Source organism: Erinaceus europaeus, chromosome 11 (genome assembly GCF_950295315.1).
Source record: "Erinaceus europaeus chromosome 11, mEriEur2.1, whole genome shotgun sequence".
Lineage (NCBI taxonomy): Eukaryota > Metazoa > Chordata > Mammalia > Eulipotyphla > Erinaceidae > Erinaceus > Erinaceus europaeus.
Genome location: NC_080172.1, coordinates 105,628,753 through 105,646,488, shown reverse-complemented (window position 1 = coordinate 105,646,488; position 17,736 = coordinate 105,628,753). Strand labels below are relative to the sequence as shown.

Here is a 17,736-nt window from a genome sequence, read left to right as displayed (position 1 = left end):
AGAGAATTGACTCAGTTGCTCAGAAAAATAAAAGAGGAGGACCTCTAGGGAAGACCCCGCTGCGATACAGGCCCCGCCCCGATTCCGGCCTCGTCCTAGGTAAGCCCCGCCCCGTGCAGGCTTCACCCCGAGAGAGGCCCCGCCTCTATTCAGGCACCGCCCACATACAGACCACGCCCCCGGACAGGCCCCGCCCCGCTGCAGGCCCCGCCCCTGACCGGAGGGCTGGGCTCCTTAGTGCTGGAGCTACCCGCTGACATGTCTTGGCCGCAGCTCGGACTCTTCCAGCCTGGCGGCGCCCCCGGGCTCGCTCGGCTGCTTCCGTGGTTGCTGCTGGCCGTGCAGGGCCTGGCCCAGGCCGACTGCCCGTGCGGGAAGCCAGAGCTGTGCCGCCCGATCCGCCACCGCCCAGACTTTGAGGTCAGCGGCTGTCCCCGCCCCTCCCGGGAGCTTAAGTCCTCCAGCCCGGGCCGGGAGGGAGAAGCTGGAGTGACATCAAACCCTGCAAGAGCGCCTGTGGGGGCCAACTCTGATCATTCTTAATCGGTTTATGTACTCCCTTAATGTTTTAGCTGAGGAAACTCGAGTTCAGAGAGGTTGAGGAATCCTCCCAGGTCTCACAGGGAGGCAGGCAAATATTCAGGTCCAGGCTTCACTCCCAAAGCAAACTCCTTTTAAGAATCTGCTGTGCCCCCTTCCCAGAGGGTGCTGGGTGTACACAGCAAAGGAGTGAAAACAGTGGATATTCGGGAGATTCCCTAAGCAGCAAGATCCACTGATTCCATGGGAGTGAGGATTTAGTTTGAAAGACTGTCAGCATTTCAAAAGTAATTTGGCTGAATGTTGCAATTTCTTCTTTTTTTTTTTATTTTTATATTTATTTCCCCTTTTGTTGCCCTTTTTTATTGTTGTTGTAATTATTATTGTTGTTGTTATTGATGTCGTCGTTGTTGGATAGGACAGAGAAATGGAGAGAGGAGGGGAAGACAGAGGGGGAGAGAAAGACAGACACCTGCAGACCTGCTCCACTGCTTGTGAAGGGACAGCCCTGCAGGTGGGGAGCCGGGGGCTCGAACCGTGATCCTTATGCCTGGCCTTGCACTTCACTCCACCTGCGCTTAACCTGCTGGGCTGCCACCCGACTCCCATATTTGCTTTTCTGTACCAACCCTCAAGGCACATCAAAATTACCAAAAACTACGTGTGTGTGTGTGTGTGTGTGTGTGTGTGTGTGTGTGTGTGTGTATTGTATAAAGTCTTTGACTTTAGTCAAATACCCATTCAGAGGCAATATGAAAACTGTGTTCAAGGTCAAGAGTTTGATAACTGCAGCAGTAATTAGAGGCCTTCAAGGATGTCAAAAGATAGTAGTCCAAAGAGTAGTTCTTTGGCAAACATAGGCACAGTTGCCAGTTCTTAATCTAGTTGATTAGCTTTGATACAGGAGGTACTTAAATACTCATAAACACACACACACACACACATGCACATATATGCATTGCTTAGGAGAAGTAAAAGTGTTCATGGAGATCGTGTCTAGTGTGGAGACTTGACAGACGTCCGAAAGCCTGTAGCACCCTCTCAGTCAGTACCTCTTAGTGGGTTAGGCAGGAGCTGTGCTGTTGTGAAAACTGATTGTGCAGAGAAGCACCATTTCATTCATTAGTATGTTCGCATTCTTTTTCTTTCTTCTTCCTATATTTTTCTAACACAGAGTCTAGAGCACATTCCTTTCCCCCTTATATTTTTTCAGTTGGTTCATCCAGCTGCTTTTTTAGGGCTGCTATTATATAATAAGCTCTCAGTTCTTTTTTTTTTGTAACAAATTCAGTTTTAATATTAGAATTATAACAGGAGACAAGACTTGTGACAGAAATATGAATCTAAAAGTAATGGATCTTCCCATCTGTAATTTTTACAATTTCAGTGGGCAGTTTGGATACTTAGGAGAAAAATGAGTCATGCATTGTTAATTCAGAAATGTTTAAAAAAAAAAGGAGATTGAGGAAATTAAGAAATTTCTGGGTCCACTTTTATTGCAACCCCTCTCACTGCCACATCCATTTTCTATCCAGTGGCCCAGTGATAGGGCTCTATCCTCATTTTTATTTATTTATTTACTTTTGTTGCCCTTGTTTTATTGTTGTAGTTATACTGTTGTCACTGTTGGATAGGACAGAGAGAAATGGACAAGAGGAGGGGAAGACAGAGAGGGGGAGAGAAAGACACCTGCAGACCTGCTTTTCACCGCTTGTGAAGCAACCCCCCTGCAGGTGGGGAGCTGGTGTCTCGAACCAGGATCCTTATGCCAGTCCTTGCGCTTTGCACCACGTGTGCTTAACCCACTGTGCTACCACCCGACTCTCACTATCCTCATTTTTAAGGCAGACTGTATACCACAATCTTACTTCAAACACTACTGGCTTCTCATTGATATGCAAAGTTCTCTATGATCATGCTATCCATTACCTTACTATTACATTTTTTATCTGATTCCACATCCTTTCAGGATTTTCTATGCTTCAGCCAGATAGCCAGATTATTTTGTTGTTGTTCCAGAAATTCAGAATTCTCCTGAAATATTGAGACTTGCCCTTTTCTGTTCCTTCTGCTGATGTCTCTCTCATACTCACATACACACACACACACGCACACGCACACACACAGTTTTGTATACAATGGTATCCCTCCCCATCTTGACCAGATCTTTTTCCAGATTTAGTCTTCATGTGAATTTTCATGCCCTAGCAGACCTACCAGGACCCAATCGCCATACTCTGCACTTCTACACAGCCCCTTACTGTGATTAACTCACTTCTCTTTTAACCCATGTGTTCCTAGTGTACAGAAATAGACCACCAGGGCCAGACAGTAGTGCACCTGGTAAGCGCGCATAGTACTAAGCACAAGGACCTGTACAAGGATCCAGGGTACTCTTCACAATTGGTGAAGCAGGTCTGCAGGTGTCTATCTTCTTCCTCCTCTGTCTCCTCTTTCCCTCTCAATTTTTCTCTGTCTTATCCAATAGAAAATTTTTTAAAAGGTCACCAGGAGTATTGGATTCATAGTGCCTACACCAAACCCCAACAACTGGAGGCAAAAAAAAAAAAAGTATACCACCCTCACACTTTATGGAATTCAGTGAATATTTGCTGAATCAATGAATTGACACCTTATCTGGACTAGAATTAAAGTGATGTGCCACCTTAAAGTCTAACTGAAGTCTTACTCTAAGAAGTCAGGTTCACCAAAATTCACTCATAGTTAATGAAGTATTCACAACTCCACCTGTAGTGAGTAGACATTTGAGAATTATCAGCTTTGCCCCTTGTTCTAAACCTTACACTGTCGATCACAAAGTCCTGTGACTTTGGTCTTTTTGGTATCTTCCAGATCTTTTCACTTATTTCACTTACTTTTGCTTCTCTAACTTTACTTGATGTCACCATTATTTCTTAACTGGATTCTTCTTCTTTTTTTAAAAGTGTTATTTGCATTTTAAATATTTGATAATTAAGATGAAAGGTAAAGACAGAGAGGAAGAGGGTGGGAGAGAGAGAGACTTACAGCCCTGCTTCACCCCTTGTGAAACTTTCCCCCCCCAGGTAGGGACTGGAGGCTTGAACCTGGGTCCTTGCGCATTGTTAACATGTGTGATCAACCAGACGCGCCACCACCCAGCCCTTAACTGGATTCTTCCAACAGCTTCTTTGTTATATATTCTGTCACCAGCACAGGTCTCTCTTTAATCCATTTCCCACTTCAGCTGAAGGGACTTTTCTAAAACATTCCTAAATGTGTACTTCAAATGTATACTTTATTCTTTTAAAATACTTTCCTTCAGGGTAAAGTACTGCTTTATCAGGAGGGCTTACAAGGTCTTTAATGATTTAACCTGGCCGACCACTCTTGTGGTCTGTCCACTGCTCTCTTCCCTCAATCCCTAGGTGTCGTCCGTCTGCAGGATTCAGTCACAACTGTCAGTTCTCTCTGCTTCCAAACTTTGGTTCTTGCCACTATTTCTTCCTAGCTGACCTTTCCCTGTTTTCCAGGTCTGGTTAATTTTCCTTGTCACCAACTATACGGGCGACTCTTATGTCTTATTTACTGTTGTATTTTGAGTAGCTGGCATGACATCAGTGTTTGATGTCATTTTCTTTGGTAAGCATGATATTCTTAAGTGATGGTCCTTATTCCTGTTGCTCTGGCAGGTTTTTGTGTTCGATGTTGGACAGAAAACTTGGAAATCTTATGATTGGTCACAAATTACAACTGTGGCAGTTTTTGGAAAATATGACTCAGAACTCATGTGCTATGCTCATTCGAAAGGAGCAAGAGTAGTGCTAAAAGGTGAGTTACAATTTTTACCAGATGTGTCCAGCTAGTTGGCAAGTTTACTTGCACTGTTTGTTATCCTGACTTTCCAAAGTTACCTTTTCGTAGTTTTTCGACATCCTAAAATTAACTTTTGATAATGCGTCATACATTCTGCAGTTACCAGTTTGTTTTCGCAGAACCTTGCACACATGTAGTTCCACTTCTCCTCAGCCCTTTTAGGCAGAGAGGCAGAGAGGGAAAGACACCACAGGACCATTTCACCATCCATGACACTTTTTTTTTTTTTTTTTTTTTTGGTGCCATGGTGCTCCCATGTGCTACCAGAGCTTCAGCCTGGAGTTTTGGTTTTTTTTTTTTTTTTCTTTAAAGATTTTATTTATTTATGAGAAAGACAGGAGGAAAGAGAAAGAACCAGACATCACTCTTGCACATGTGCTGCTAGGAATCGAACTCAGGACCTCATGCTTGAGAGTCCAAAGCTTTGCCACTGCGCCACCTCCCAGACCACCAGCCTGGAGTTTTACACGTGGTAATGTAAACACTTTGCCAGGTAAGTATTCTCTTAGCCCAGGTATACATGTGTTTAAAAAGAAATTAACCCACTATCAATTTTTTTTTTTTAGCAAAATGTGACTCCTATGTAGGATAAAGATCTTTATCTACTCATAGTCTACGATTTATACTTTCTAATTTGGAAACGGTTGTTTTAGACACTAATAAGTAGTGGACTTGTTTTTGGCATATTAGTTTTCCACATGATAAACAAATTAGAGGTGTAGGAATCATAAATAATGATATGCTTTAAAGATATTTTGATTTCTTTGGGATAGTTTGTGAAGTAATGTCATTAAACTATGAAAGACATATATGCACAAAAGATTACATTTCTTCCATAGGAGATGTATCCTTAAAGGATATCGTTGATCCTACTTTCAGAGCATCCTGGATAGCTCAAAAAGTGAAGTTGGCTAAAACACAATATATGGATGGAATTAATATAGATATAGAGCAAGAAGTTAACTACTCATCGCCTGAATATGATGCGTTAACTGCCTTAGTAAAAGAAACCACAGACTCTTTCCATCGTGAAATTGAAGGATCACAGGTAAAAATTCACATTATTTTTTAAAGGTTTGTTTTGTTATCTAAATCATAGGCGAGTGAGTTACATGTGAGAGAGAGGGAGAGGGAAGAGAAGGTAGGGTACCACTGTGCCAGGAATTAAACCCAGAGCCTCAGGCATGTAGACTTAGGCTATTTCCCCACTAGCTTGTTTGTTACTATTATTATTTTTCTGAAACCCCTATTTTCACGGTCAAAATCTGTTTATCAAAGTGTTACTAACTGAATCTCAGTTTTATTAATTGGAAAGAAATTTCAGTACAGAGATCCTAGAAAAGAAGTTAGAGAACTTTTGAGGCTTTTGTTGGAGACCATTTGAGGAATTTAATTGTGCTAAATCTGTCTTCTGGCCACACCAAAATATAATACTGTGAGTCAGGAGGCCTTAGGAAACCAGGCTCTGCTTTCACCAATATAGGACAGAAGCAGCTCTGCCTAGTGGTAGAGATAGTTCTGGAATCTTGCCAGGCAACATATGGATAACAAGGGATAATGTGGTCTCAAATCAGTGATTTTAAATCTACGAGTCTTTTTTGGAAGGGGAGATAGAGAAGGAGAAAGATAGATACCTACAGACCTGCTTCACTGCTCATGAAGCATCCTCCCTGCAGGTGGGGAACAGGGTCTTGAACCCGGATCCTTGCACACAGTGATATCAAATCTAGAACTCTAACTCTCTCTCTGTCTCTCTTTTAAACACACACTCGAGTGAACTCAGTCCATATTTTTAAAAAGTGTTATAGTTCATTATGTTGAAGAAACTAAATTAGAATAGGAGATTCTCAACCTATGGAGACAAAGGAGTCTCCTGAATTTCTCTGATTCCATAGACTCACAGAATGCACAGCTCTACAAGGAGCAGTTTCCTGAGAGAAATCCTAAAGGAGAAATCTAAACAATAACTGAGTTACTCTTACCCATCAAAGGACTAGGAAAAGAAACACTCAAAATAGGTAGTAAAGTCTGAGATACAATCTTAACATAAAAACCCCAGCCCCATGCACAATGCTGTACAGGTGAGAACAGACCTCTCTAATTCTTAGCTCAATGACTCTCATCAGTGACTCTCAATCTCTTTCTTATGCAAATACACAAAAATCAACTCAAAATGCATTTGAACAGTTAAAACACAGGGCCTGAAATCACAAAAACTCCTAAAGAAAACAGGGAGTTGGTTAGCTCTACATTTTAGTTCTTGCAAGGAATTTTTTGGTGGCAAAACAATTTTAACAGAAGCAAAAATGAAACTGAAAAGCTTTACAACAGAAACCATTCACAAAATGAAAAGAGAACCTATGCAATGGGAGTAAATATTCACAAGCCCCCTATCTGACATGGGCTCATATACAAAATATATAGGCAAGAAGTGCACCAACACCATCTACTAGTACAGGAAATGCACCAACACCACCTACTTGTACAGGAAGTGCACCAACACCATCTAAAAAAAATATATATATATACATACATATATATATGATATAACAACTTGTAAACCATTAATCCCCCCAATAAAAAAAAGATATAACTTTGATGACCCAACTGATAAGAGCAAACACCCAAATAAACAAACAAACAAAAAATGCATACAAATTACCCATAAAGCCATAAAAAGGTCCTCATATTATTGAGGTCACTATAATTCTCTTCTCACACATTGTAGTAGTACGTGCATAAAGTGTTTGGGGAAGATTATTACATAGTAGTATATAAAATAGTCTGAAGCAGAAAGGAAGGCCAGCAAAAGATACCTCAGGAATCCAGTACTTTGGAATACGCGGTTTGGATTGTGATGATAGTATTTGGTATGTGGTTATTGTTTAATTAATTAATGGAAAGAAAGTGGAGAACAATTATGAAAGGTCACCCAATGGAAAAATGTGTATTCAGTTCCAGGGTATGAGTTAAGAAGACTCAGAAAATGGCCCAGAGGTTGGTTCTTAAATTGGTGACCAAAAAAAAAAAAAAAAAAGGCTAGAATTTAGAGCAAGAACTGATTTGGAGGGAATATATAATTTTACTTTACAGAAGTGCCACAGAAGTAAAGCCCTAGATATGCATTTGAAGAGTTCTTTTTATATCAGAGTGTTTACTTATAGGAGCAGTTTCAGATGTGTTAAGTGATGCTAACTTAGTTATAGCAGAGCCAAGATTACCACCGGTCTTTTGATTTCTTACCTAATATACTAACACTGCCTTCTCAACATATGAGATTAACTGTGCCAAGAAATCAAGGTGAGAATATTGTTATTGTCCAGGAGAGAGGTAAGAACTTACAAATGGATTTGAAACTTACCTGCTTAGTTTGTAGATTACTGTAATATAGTTCCCTTTTGTAATAGGAGACAGTGATAAAATGGGAACCAATAATTAAAATTTTACTTTGTATCCCAGTTTTGCTTGAGAGTCACTACAGAAAGCCTAGATTTATAAAGAAGAACCTATATATATATATATATATATATATATATATATATATATTTTAATATACTCAGAAAATTTTAGTTGAGAAAGTTCTAAACAAAGTTATAGTAGAATTGATCAAAGTGTAAAATATTTCAACTAAAGTGCCTCAATTTTTGTAATAACTAGTGTACTTATTGAATTCCTAGTTAAGAAGAAAACTACCTTTAAGAAGTAGAACATTTACATAAATATAAAATTAGCTTAATATTTGGTTAAGGAAATACATATTTTAAAAATATTCATTCTTGTTTAAGACTGATTTCACTGTTCAAAGTGCAAGGCAATTTATTACCTCAGTTGTATTTGACTATCTCAACAAAATAAGAAAATTTAAGTGATCTGTGTAACATTTCAAGTTCTTAAATCTATACCAATAGTAATAGAACACTACTCTTTTTTAACTGTAGTATTGAACTAAATCTACCATGTAACATGAATTCAAACTCCCAATACAGGCCAGCCAGCTTATGCCAAAGACGGTTTATTAAGCCTTCAAAAAAAAATGTTTTTTTAACTTCTGCATTTGAGTTTCTTTTTTAAGTGTGATTTTACTTTCCAATTAAGAACACCCCCCAAATATACTGTTGTCACTCCCATTTCTTTCAATTAGTTTCTAGTCTAGCCCCATATTTAAACTCTTATCTGAGCCTAAAATTTCTCTTCTACACAAACTCTGGTCACCGCATATGTCCAGATACCTTTGGGTACAAACATTGTCCAAATATAGATGTGGGTCAATTCCTGTAGTCAGAAAATATATTTTTAAAAATTGTTTAGTTCTATACATGTCACATGTACATACAGTCATGCATTAAGTAGTCATTTTATCTCAGTATGGGGCAAAATAATATATCATCAAAACGAAACATCTGTTATAATATAGAGCTTGGGTCATGTTACATAAGATACTATGTGTTTTTCCATAGGTGACCTTTGATGTAGCTTGGTCTCCAAGGTGCATAGACAGAAGGTGCTATAATTACACTGGAATTGCAGATGCTTGTGACTTTCTTTTTGTCATGTCTTACGATGAACAAAGTCAAGTCTGGTCAGAATGTATTGCAGCAGCCAATGCTCCCTATAATCAGACATTAACTGGTAAGAATTCACAAAAATGCTCATTTATTAGTAATATCACTTCCAGAACCTTTTAAAGCACTCAAGACATAGTTAAATATTTCTAAGTAATTTGTATGCCGTTACCATTTCTAAAGCTTTCTTGAAACATAAAAATCAATTAATTTGGAGAACTTTATAAAAAGTGTTCAAGTTTTTAAACTTTCACTTAATTCTTCTAGAAAAATCTGTGGTAGGTATATCAGTATCTCCCCCCCCCCTTCTATCAATGAGATGAAGGGAGTTAAAGTCTTAGGTTGTATTGCACCAAAGTAAAAGACTCTGGGGTGGGGGGTGGGGTTCAATAAAAGGAAGGAAGGAAAAAAGGAAGGAAGGATTTTCTTATGGTTTCACAGGTATAACTGTGGCTCAGGCAGGTGTTCAACTAAGTCAACACTCTTATCACAAAATTACCCAAAAGATGAATTTGAAAGGTTCTTTTTAGTAATCAATGACAATAACAACAAAGATATTTAAGATGCAAATACTTAGTATACATGATTGATAGGAATAGCTTTATCTTATTTGGCAACTATCAATAATATTAGTACCTATGCTATAATGAAGATTGATGTTCCTGTTAGAATTAAGAGTTGATTTGACCTCTCATTCATATACTGTGACTTTTGCTTTTTGCTTTTCCAAACTTTTGACTGGTTTTTATCTCATCAATTGATTGAATAAAGGACTACTTGCTATATGGTGCACTCAGCTGAGACTTCTGGGATAATTGGTATTGGTTTGTTGATCAATCAATAAATAAAAGTTTCTTTTCATACACGGGTAAAATCTTTTAAAAAAATTTTGTATTTATTTATTTATTTTTGCTTTTGTTGCCCTTGTTGTAGCTATTACTGTTGTAGTTATTGATGTCGTCATTGTTGTATAGGGCAGAGAGAAATGGAGAGAGGAGGGGAAGACAGAGAGGGGGAGAGAAAGACAGACACCTACAGATCTACTTCACTGCCTGTGAACCGACTACCCTGCAGGTGGGGAGCCGGGGCCTCAAACCAGGATTCTTACGCCAGGTGCTTGTGCTTTGCCCCATGTGTGCTTAGCCTGCTGCGCTTACTCAAGACTCCCACACGGGTAAAATTTTAAAATCTCGTCTCACTTTGCCCAAAAGTAATGGATGAAACGATACAAAACAGTTATACAACAGGATCTGAGACACCTGGCATCACCATAGGCCAGAGCTGAGCAGTGCTCAGGTTGAGAGAGAGAGAGAGAGAGAGAGAGAGACAGAGAGAGAGAGAATGAATATGAATAGTACCATAGATTTGTTCATTTCCCTCTTTGTTTTATATAACTAGAGATTTGCTACTACATGTAAAGGGGGAGGCATTCCTTATTGTTAGCTATAATATATTTACAGGGTATTTATTTATAATACAGGGGACATTTATTTTTTTTTATAAGAAACTGACATGTTCCTGCCAGAAAACTTAGGATTTATAGAATCTATTGAAACTTTAGAACCTAGAAGCTAATGCTTCAGAATTTGATAGAGGTAACATGCTTCTTTGAAAGATGTCTTCCTAAAATAACATTCTGTGAACTTCTGACTTCCATCTGAGATTAATGGTTTCAAATAATTCCTATTATTTAGAGAAAAGTGATTTTAAAAAGTGCTGTTGAATTTACAGTTCTTTTAAAAACAATATTCTATTTATTTGTTGGTTAAAATTGAGACGGATGGGGGAGGTAGAGAGGGAAAAAGAAAGAGAGACACTTGTAACACTATTTCACTGCTCATAAAGCTTTTTCCCTTGCAGGCAAGGACCCATGACTTGAGCCCAGGGCTTGTATTATAACGCATATGCTTTATGGGAAGCACCATTACTAGGCTCTAAATTTATAGTTTAAGATATGGCATTTATACATTACAGAAACACTGTAGTAGTATTCTACATAAATATATTGAATTTAATAGGCATGAATTCTGAATATGAATTCATGAGATATCTGGTTTGAAGACTCATAGTCACAAAGGAATAAGATGTGACATGCTTGAGTAGAATATACTCATTATCTACCTGGTTACCTCACACAGTATGTTAGAGTCCACACTTGTAAATATTTAGGCAACTTTCAGAGTCTATAGCTAAATACAGAAAGATTGATCTTTGAAGAGTTGCAACCCAAAAACATATACACCATCTTTGAAGAGTTGGCAACCCAAAGACATATACACCTTTAATCCTGTACTCTAGGTATAACTTTGAACTTTTTTTATGTTGTTAAGAAGTTACACATGCCTCAAAATAATGAAGGTTCAACAGTCAAAAAGTAAAACATATATAAGGTTTTACTTATGAACATATGAACAGAGAAAAAATAAGCAAACAAAAAAACCCATGCATTTCTGCCCCTATTTGATTAGGATATGATGACTACATCAAGATGGGCATTGATCCTAAAAAACTTGTTATGGGAATCCCCTGGTATGGTTATGATTACACCTGTCTGAATCTATCAGAGGTAAGAACAGATAATTCATTGTGCCCTTTTCTCTTTCCTATTATATATTTCAGAATCTGTTCTATTTCATACATGCAAGCTTATTTTGGAATTTATAAGCTTTTATTTGTATGTAGAACATACAGACTTTGAGAAATTAGTTTGAGGGGCCAAGTACTGGCACACCTTCTTAAGCACTCACATCATAGTGGAGAAAGACCTAGGTTCAAGCCCCTGATTCCCACCTACGGGGGTGGGGGGGCTTCACGTGTGGTGAAACAAGGCTGCTGGTGTCTTTCTCCCTATCTTCTCTCTATCTTTCTCTCTCTTCTCAATTTCTCTCTATCTCTATCCAATAATAAACAAATAAACTAAAAAATTTGTTTGAAAGTAGAGTTTATTTCCAATTATGTAATCCCATGAGAGTTTCTGAATATTATGTTTTATTTAATAATGGAATTTGATTGGACTTTTATTCTGCATAGTCAGAATATCTACTTCTAGTATCTACTGTGTTTCTAATAAACAGATGTTATTGTGTTTTCTAGTTTGGCTCTTATGGCCACCTATAACGTGAACATTTTTGCATTTCTAGGATCATGTTTGTACCATTGCAAAAGTCCCTTTCCGGGGAGCTCCCTGTAGTGATGCTGCAGGACGTCAAGTGCCCTATAAAGTGATGATGAAGCAAATAAACAGTTCTATTTCCGGAAGTCAGTGGGATAACGAGCAGCAAGCTCCTTATTATAATTATAAAGTAAGGTTTTCACAAATTGTGAACATTTATTCTGTCCATATTTATAATTGCACATATTTATGATTTTATATTTGACATTATGAACTTTTCCAGTTTTCTTTTACGGTTCAACATACAGACTTTTGTTTACAAGAGTTGACTTTCTGTTTTTTTAAAATTTTTTATTTCCTTTTGTGGCCCTTGTTGTTTTATTGTTGTAGTTATTATTGTTGTTGTTGTTATTTATGTCATCATTGTTGGATAGGACAGAGAGAAATGGAAAGAGGAGGGGAAGACAGAGAGGGAGAGAGAAAGATAGATGCCTGCAGACCTGCTTCACCGCTTGTGAAGCGACTCCCCTGCAGGTGGGGAGCCGGGGGCTTGAACCAGGATCCTTCTGCCTGTCCTTGCAAACTTTCTGTTTTTGTTTTTTTGTTTTCTGCCTCCAGGGTTAGCGCTGGGGCTCGGTATGAATCCACTGCTCCTGGTGTCCAGTTTTTGCACTTTTTATTGGATAGCTCAGAAAGAGAGGGCGGGGAGATAGAGAGGGAGAGAGAAAAATGCATACCTGCTTCACCTCTAGTGTAGCATGTCCCCCGCACCCACCCACAAGTGGAGAGCGGGGACTTGAACACGGATCCTTATGCAGGTCCTTGCACTTAGTACTACGTGCACTTAACCGGGGCGTCACTGCCCTGGCCCCGTGACTTGTCTCTAAATCTGTGTAAATCAGGGAGTTTATTTTTCTGGAGAGGAAATTCAGGCTCTGCTAATAGTGGAATTGCTCTGCATGAGTCGTCTGACACTGTATACCGTGTTACAAAAACATGCATGTCACACATGGGATTGCTTTAATAGCTCACAGTTGTGTATGATGACACTTTAGAGCATGTTGAGCTAGACAGGTGACTTCATCTCATACTTGATATTCTGAAAGGCATATATGCCACAGTCATGCATATACCAACCTTGTATATGTTTTACTTTTTGACTGTTGAACCTTCATTATTTTGAGGCATGTGTAACTTCTTAACAACACTAAAAAAGTTCAAAGTTATACCTAGAGTGCTGACAGGATTAAAGATATATATATATATATATATATATATATATATATATATATATATATATATATATATATATATATGTGTGTGTGTGTGTGTGTGTGTGTGTGTGTGTGTCTTCGGGTTGCCAAGTCTTCAAAGATCAATCTTTCTGTGTTTAGCTATAGACTCTGAAAGTTGCCTAAATATTTATAAGCGTGGACTCTAACATACTGTGTGAGGTAACTAGGTAGATAATGAGTATATTCTACTCAAGCATGTCACATCTTATTCCTTTGTGACTATGAGTCTTCAAACCAGATATCTCAGGTAACTTCTTTTTTTTAATTTTTAAAGTTTTTTTATCTTTATTTATTGGATAGACACAGTCAGAAATTGAGAGGGAAGGTGGTTATGGAGAGGGAGGGAGAGAGACAGAGAAACACCTGCAGCACTGCTTCACCACTCGTGAAGCTTTCCCTTTGCAGGTGGGGACCGGGTACTTGAACCTGGTTCCTTGCGCACTTAACATGTGCGCTTAACCAGGTGTGCCACCACCTGGCCCCCTCAGGTAACTTCTAATTTGTGAGGTGTCAATAAATAATTGCTGGCATTCATTGAGAATGGCCTTTAAAGAGTTTTCTTGATATTATCAGTAAATTATTTTTTAATATTTTATCTATTTAATGATGAAGATACGGGGTGGGGGGCGAGACACCATAGCACTGCCCAGCTGTGAGGACTGAACATGGGACCTAAGAGTCTCGGCATGAAAATCTTTTACATGATCATTGTACTTTCTTCCTAGCTCCTAGGAAATTGTTTTAAATCACGAGTCATCCTGTTTTATCTCCTGCCTTTTCCATTTCATTCTTTGCCTGTATCTGCTCCTTTCCTATTTCCTTTATCTCTTACCCAGTATCTTATAGACCTTTTAAGACAGACTGCTAGCACTAGAGGAGGCAGGTAAATCTGGGGAGAAGGACTTTAAATCGTGGAAGGTGAACATGAGACCATTTTCTAGTTTATACTTCTGAACCAGGTCTGCGCATAAGGCACCAATGAAGTCCAGTTTTGACATGTTCTTAGAATCACTCTGTAAAACTTGGAAGATTTTTTTTTTTTTTTAATCAGAGCACTGCTCAGCTCTGGCTTATGGTGGTGTGGGGGATTGAACCTGGGACTTTGGAGTCTCAGGCATGAGAGTCTCTTTGCATAACCATTATGCTACCTACTCCCACCCGAAGAGAAAATAATCTTCCTCTATTGCTGTTACCTTTTCATTGGGTTGATTCATCATAAATAAAAATCATATGTTGAGCTCCTAGCTAGGCATATTTCCAGGAACTGTAAAGAATACAAAAAGTATATAAGATGCTTTTAGAAGACCAGAGTAATGATCCTCCCTAATCTTAGCTGTATAACAAAATTATCTAGTGGTCTCAGGATTTTTTATTTATTTATTTATTTATTTACCAGAGCACTGCTCAGCTCTGGCTTATGGTGGTGCAGGGGACTGAACCTGGGACTTTGACACCTCAGACAAGGAGAGTCTCTTTGCATAACCATTATGCTATCTACCCCACCCCCAAATTACCTAATGGAACATTAAAACCATAAGAAAGAAGCAAATATATATATATATCCAGACACTAGCCTTGAAAATTTTTCATTTTGTAATCATGTGGTAAGATGCTCAAGAATCTATTTTTAAAAGCTCCACATGCAGTTCAGATGTACATCATATGGTTAATCACCATAAGATCAGAACAACAACAACAAACGAATCTGAGACTATGAGAAGAGCTTTAAATAGAACAACCTGAGGATGTCATTTGTATATTTGCTCTTGGAAAATACCACAAGAAATGGTATCTAGAGAACATCACACAGAAAACAGTAGGATCATAGAGCTGAGAAGTCTTGCACCTTATGATTTATTTCCTAAACCCCTTTTGAATCAGTAATTTCAGAAACTTTTTCTTTCATTTTATGGGTTGTTTTGCATTTACATCTTAAATGATTTGTGTAGGATCATACTGGGCGTTTTCATCAAGTGTGGTATGATAATCCTCGGAGCATTACTGTGAAGGCGGCATATATCCAGCACCATGGTTTAAGGGGCATTGGCATGTGGAATGCAAACTGTCTTGACTACTCTGGAGATGCTGAAGCCAAGCGGCAAACCGAAGAAATGTGGAAAGTCTTAGAGCCAAAGCTACGGCACAGATGAATATCTTCTGTCAAACTACTGAGACTTCGAAGAGTTGCTTGTATAAATCTGGTTTTGTTATACTGTTTTATATTTCAGTTATTAGTACACTCAAAGCCAAATAAAGATGCTTTAATGGTCTGAATTTGAATAGATACATACATCACTTCAGTATCCAGAAACAGAATGGTATAAAAAAGTGAACTTTATGAAATGCCCTCCTATAATGCTTATATAGAATTAACATTTATTAGTTGTATATGCTGATTAATATGTATTAATTGTAAGTATTAACATATATCATTATAGAATTAGGAGTTTTATGACCACAAATTTCCTGAATGATACTTAAAATATACTTAGAGATAACTACTAATTTTTAAGATAGTGGTAATTTGGAATGAGAATTGTTTGCTTATAGTGGATTTAAAAAAATTATTTATTTATTTATTGGATAGAGACAGAAATCAAGAGGGAAGGGAGGGATAGAGAGGGTGAGAGACAGAGAGATACACCTACAGCCCTGCTTCACCACTTGTGAAGCTTTCCCCCTGCAGGTGGGGACTGGGGGCTCGAACCTGGGTCCTTGCACACAAAATGTGCGCTCAACCAGGTGTGCCACCACCTGGGCCCAGAATAGATTTTTAAACACAGTCTTTCAGACGCAGTTTGCTTGGTTTTTTTCTCTTCTTTTTCTTTCTTTCTTTCTTTCTTTCTTTTTTTTTTTTTTTTTTTTTTTTTCCTTTTTAAAACCTGCAATTTAGTGTTTCCTCTTTAGGTTCACCAGCCCAGTGTAAATAATGTTTTCTGCTCCCTGACTTCATATAGCAATCATACAATGAGAAGTACTTAAATTAAATATACTTCAGCCTCCAGAAAAAGAAGGATATAAGGGACTAAAATAATCACAAAATACAAGAAGATAAGTTGGTAATATTTAAATCAGTAGGTTAGAGCAACTTAATACTATCCAGTTAAATTATTTTTGTGAAATCATGTCTGAAATTTTAGAAGGGAGTCGGGCTGTAGCACAGTGGGTTAAGCGCAGGTGGCGCAAAGCACAAGGACCGGCATAAGGATCCCGGTTCGAACCCCGGCTCCCCACCTGCAGGGGAGTCCCTTCACAGGCGGTGAAGCAGGTCTGCAGGTGTCTATCTTTCTCTCCTCCTCTCTGTCTTCCCCTCCTCTGTCCATTTCTCTCTGTCCTATCCAACAATGACAACAACAATAATAACTACAACAATAAAAAAAAAACAAGGGCAACAAAAGGGAATAAATAAATAAAATAAGTATAAAAAAAGAAATTTTACAAGAGAAAAATAGCTGGAGGTTAAACCTGCCTCCATTCATTATCATATGTCTTTTCAATTACTAATATTCTTTCATTTATAGACATCTAGAATTCATTTATTAACTAGTATTCTTGCCAAGAGGTGTTGTTTATTTTCGGAGGCTCCAGCTGGCCAGGCTAGCATGGTGGCGGTAGACAGAGACTCGAAGACACACGGCTGGGCAGGGAAGCTGTATTTCTTTATTCAGGAACAACGATTCATAAACTAACCCAAACTAATCACTAAACAGAACTCTCCTGCCTCCTTCCCCGCAGAGGCGCCAAGAACTCTCCAACTCTGTCACTCTGGAACTCTGTGGGGGTACCTTCCTGGGGCGGGGACAAGCGGCCCGCCAAACTAGCAGGACTAAACCACAATCAACTAGAGATGGGGGGGAAGGGGACCAAGCCACTATGAAGAATACCAACAAAGAGGTTTTTTTTTTTTTTTCAATATCTGCATTTTACTTCTAGATGTCTAAAGACATATTTCTCAACTAATTTCTCTTTCTTAAAAAGAAATTTTATGCAAAGAACTTTACTGAATGTACAGAATTCGATGTTCTCTTTTTCAAGGCAGTTAAGAACAGCATATTGCAGAACAGGGAGACAGCATAATGGCTCTGCAGGAGATTTTTTTATTCCTGAGGCTCTAAGGTCACAGGTTGAATCCCCAGCAACACCATACGCCAGAGCTGAGCTCTGTCTGTCTGTCCCTCCTACCCTCCCTCCCTTTATAACTTTCTATTTGTAATTCTCTCATCAAAATAAATAAAATTATTTTTAGTGTGGGCACCGAGCCCCAGCAATGGCCCTGGAGGCAAAATAAATAAATAACAATTAAAATAAAATATTTTTAAAAGCATATTATGTTGCACTTATGTTCCTATGAGTATCTAGGTTAAATTTCTAA

At 38.4% G+C, this 17,736-nt stretch overlaps 2 protein-coding genes across 2 annotated transcripts in view; one reads left to right on the top strand and one right to left on the bottom strand.

The window, feature by feature from the left end:
* The first annotated feature begins 216 nt into the window (after positions 1-216).
* CTBS (chitobiase) lies at positions 217-16,510 on the top strand. The gene is made up of 7 exons (XM_007524734.3): positions 217-420; positions 4,212-4,350; positions 5,235-5,443; positions 8,853-9,024; positions 11,426-11,523; positions 12,098-12,259; positions 15,314-16,510. Exons 1-7 carry the CDS (start codon positions 259-261, stop codon positions 15,512-15,514), a joined length of 1,143 nt encoding a protein of 380 aa, XP_007524796.2. The 5' UTR covers positions 217-258; the 3' UTR covers positions 15,515-16,510.
* The window catches only part of SPATA1 (spermatogenesis associated 1), a 53,822-nt gene continuing 44,473 nt past the window's right edge, over positions 8,388-17,736 (bottom strand). Inside the window, exon 13 of the mRNA XM_060202258.1 lies at positions 8,388-9,004. Within this exon, the coding sequence (XP_060058241.1) occupies positions 8,976-9,004 (29 nt within the window). The 3' untranslated portion in view covers positions 8,388-8,975. The remainder of the gene's footprint in view (positions 9,005-17,736) is intronic.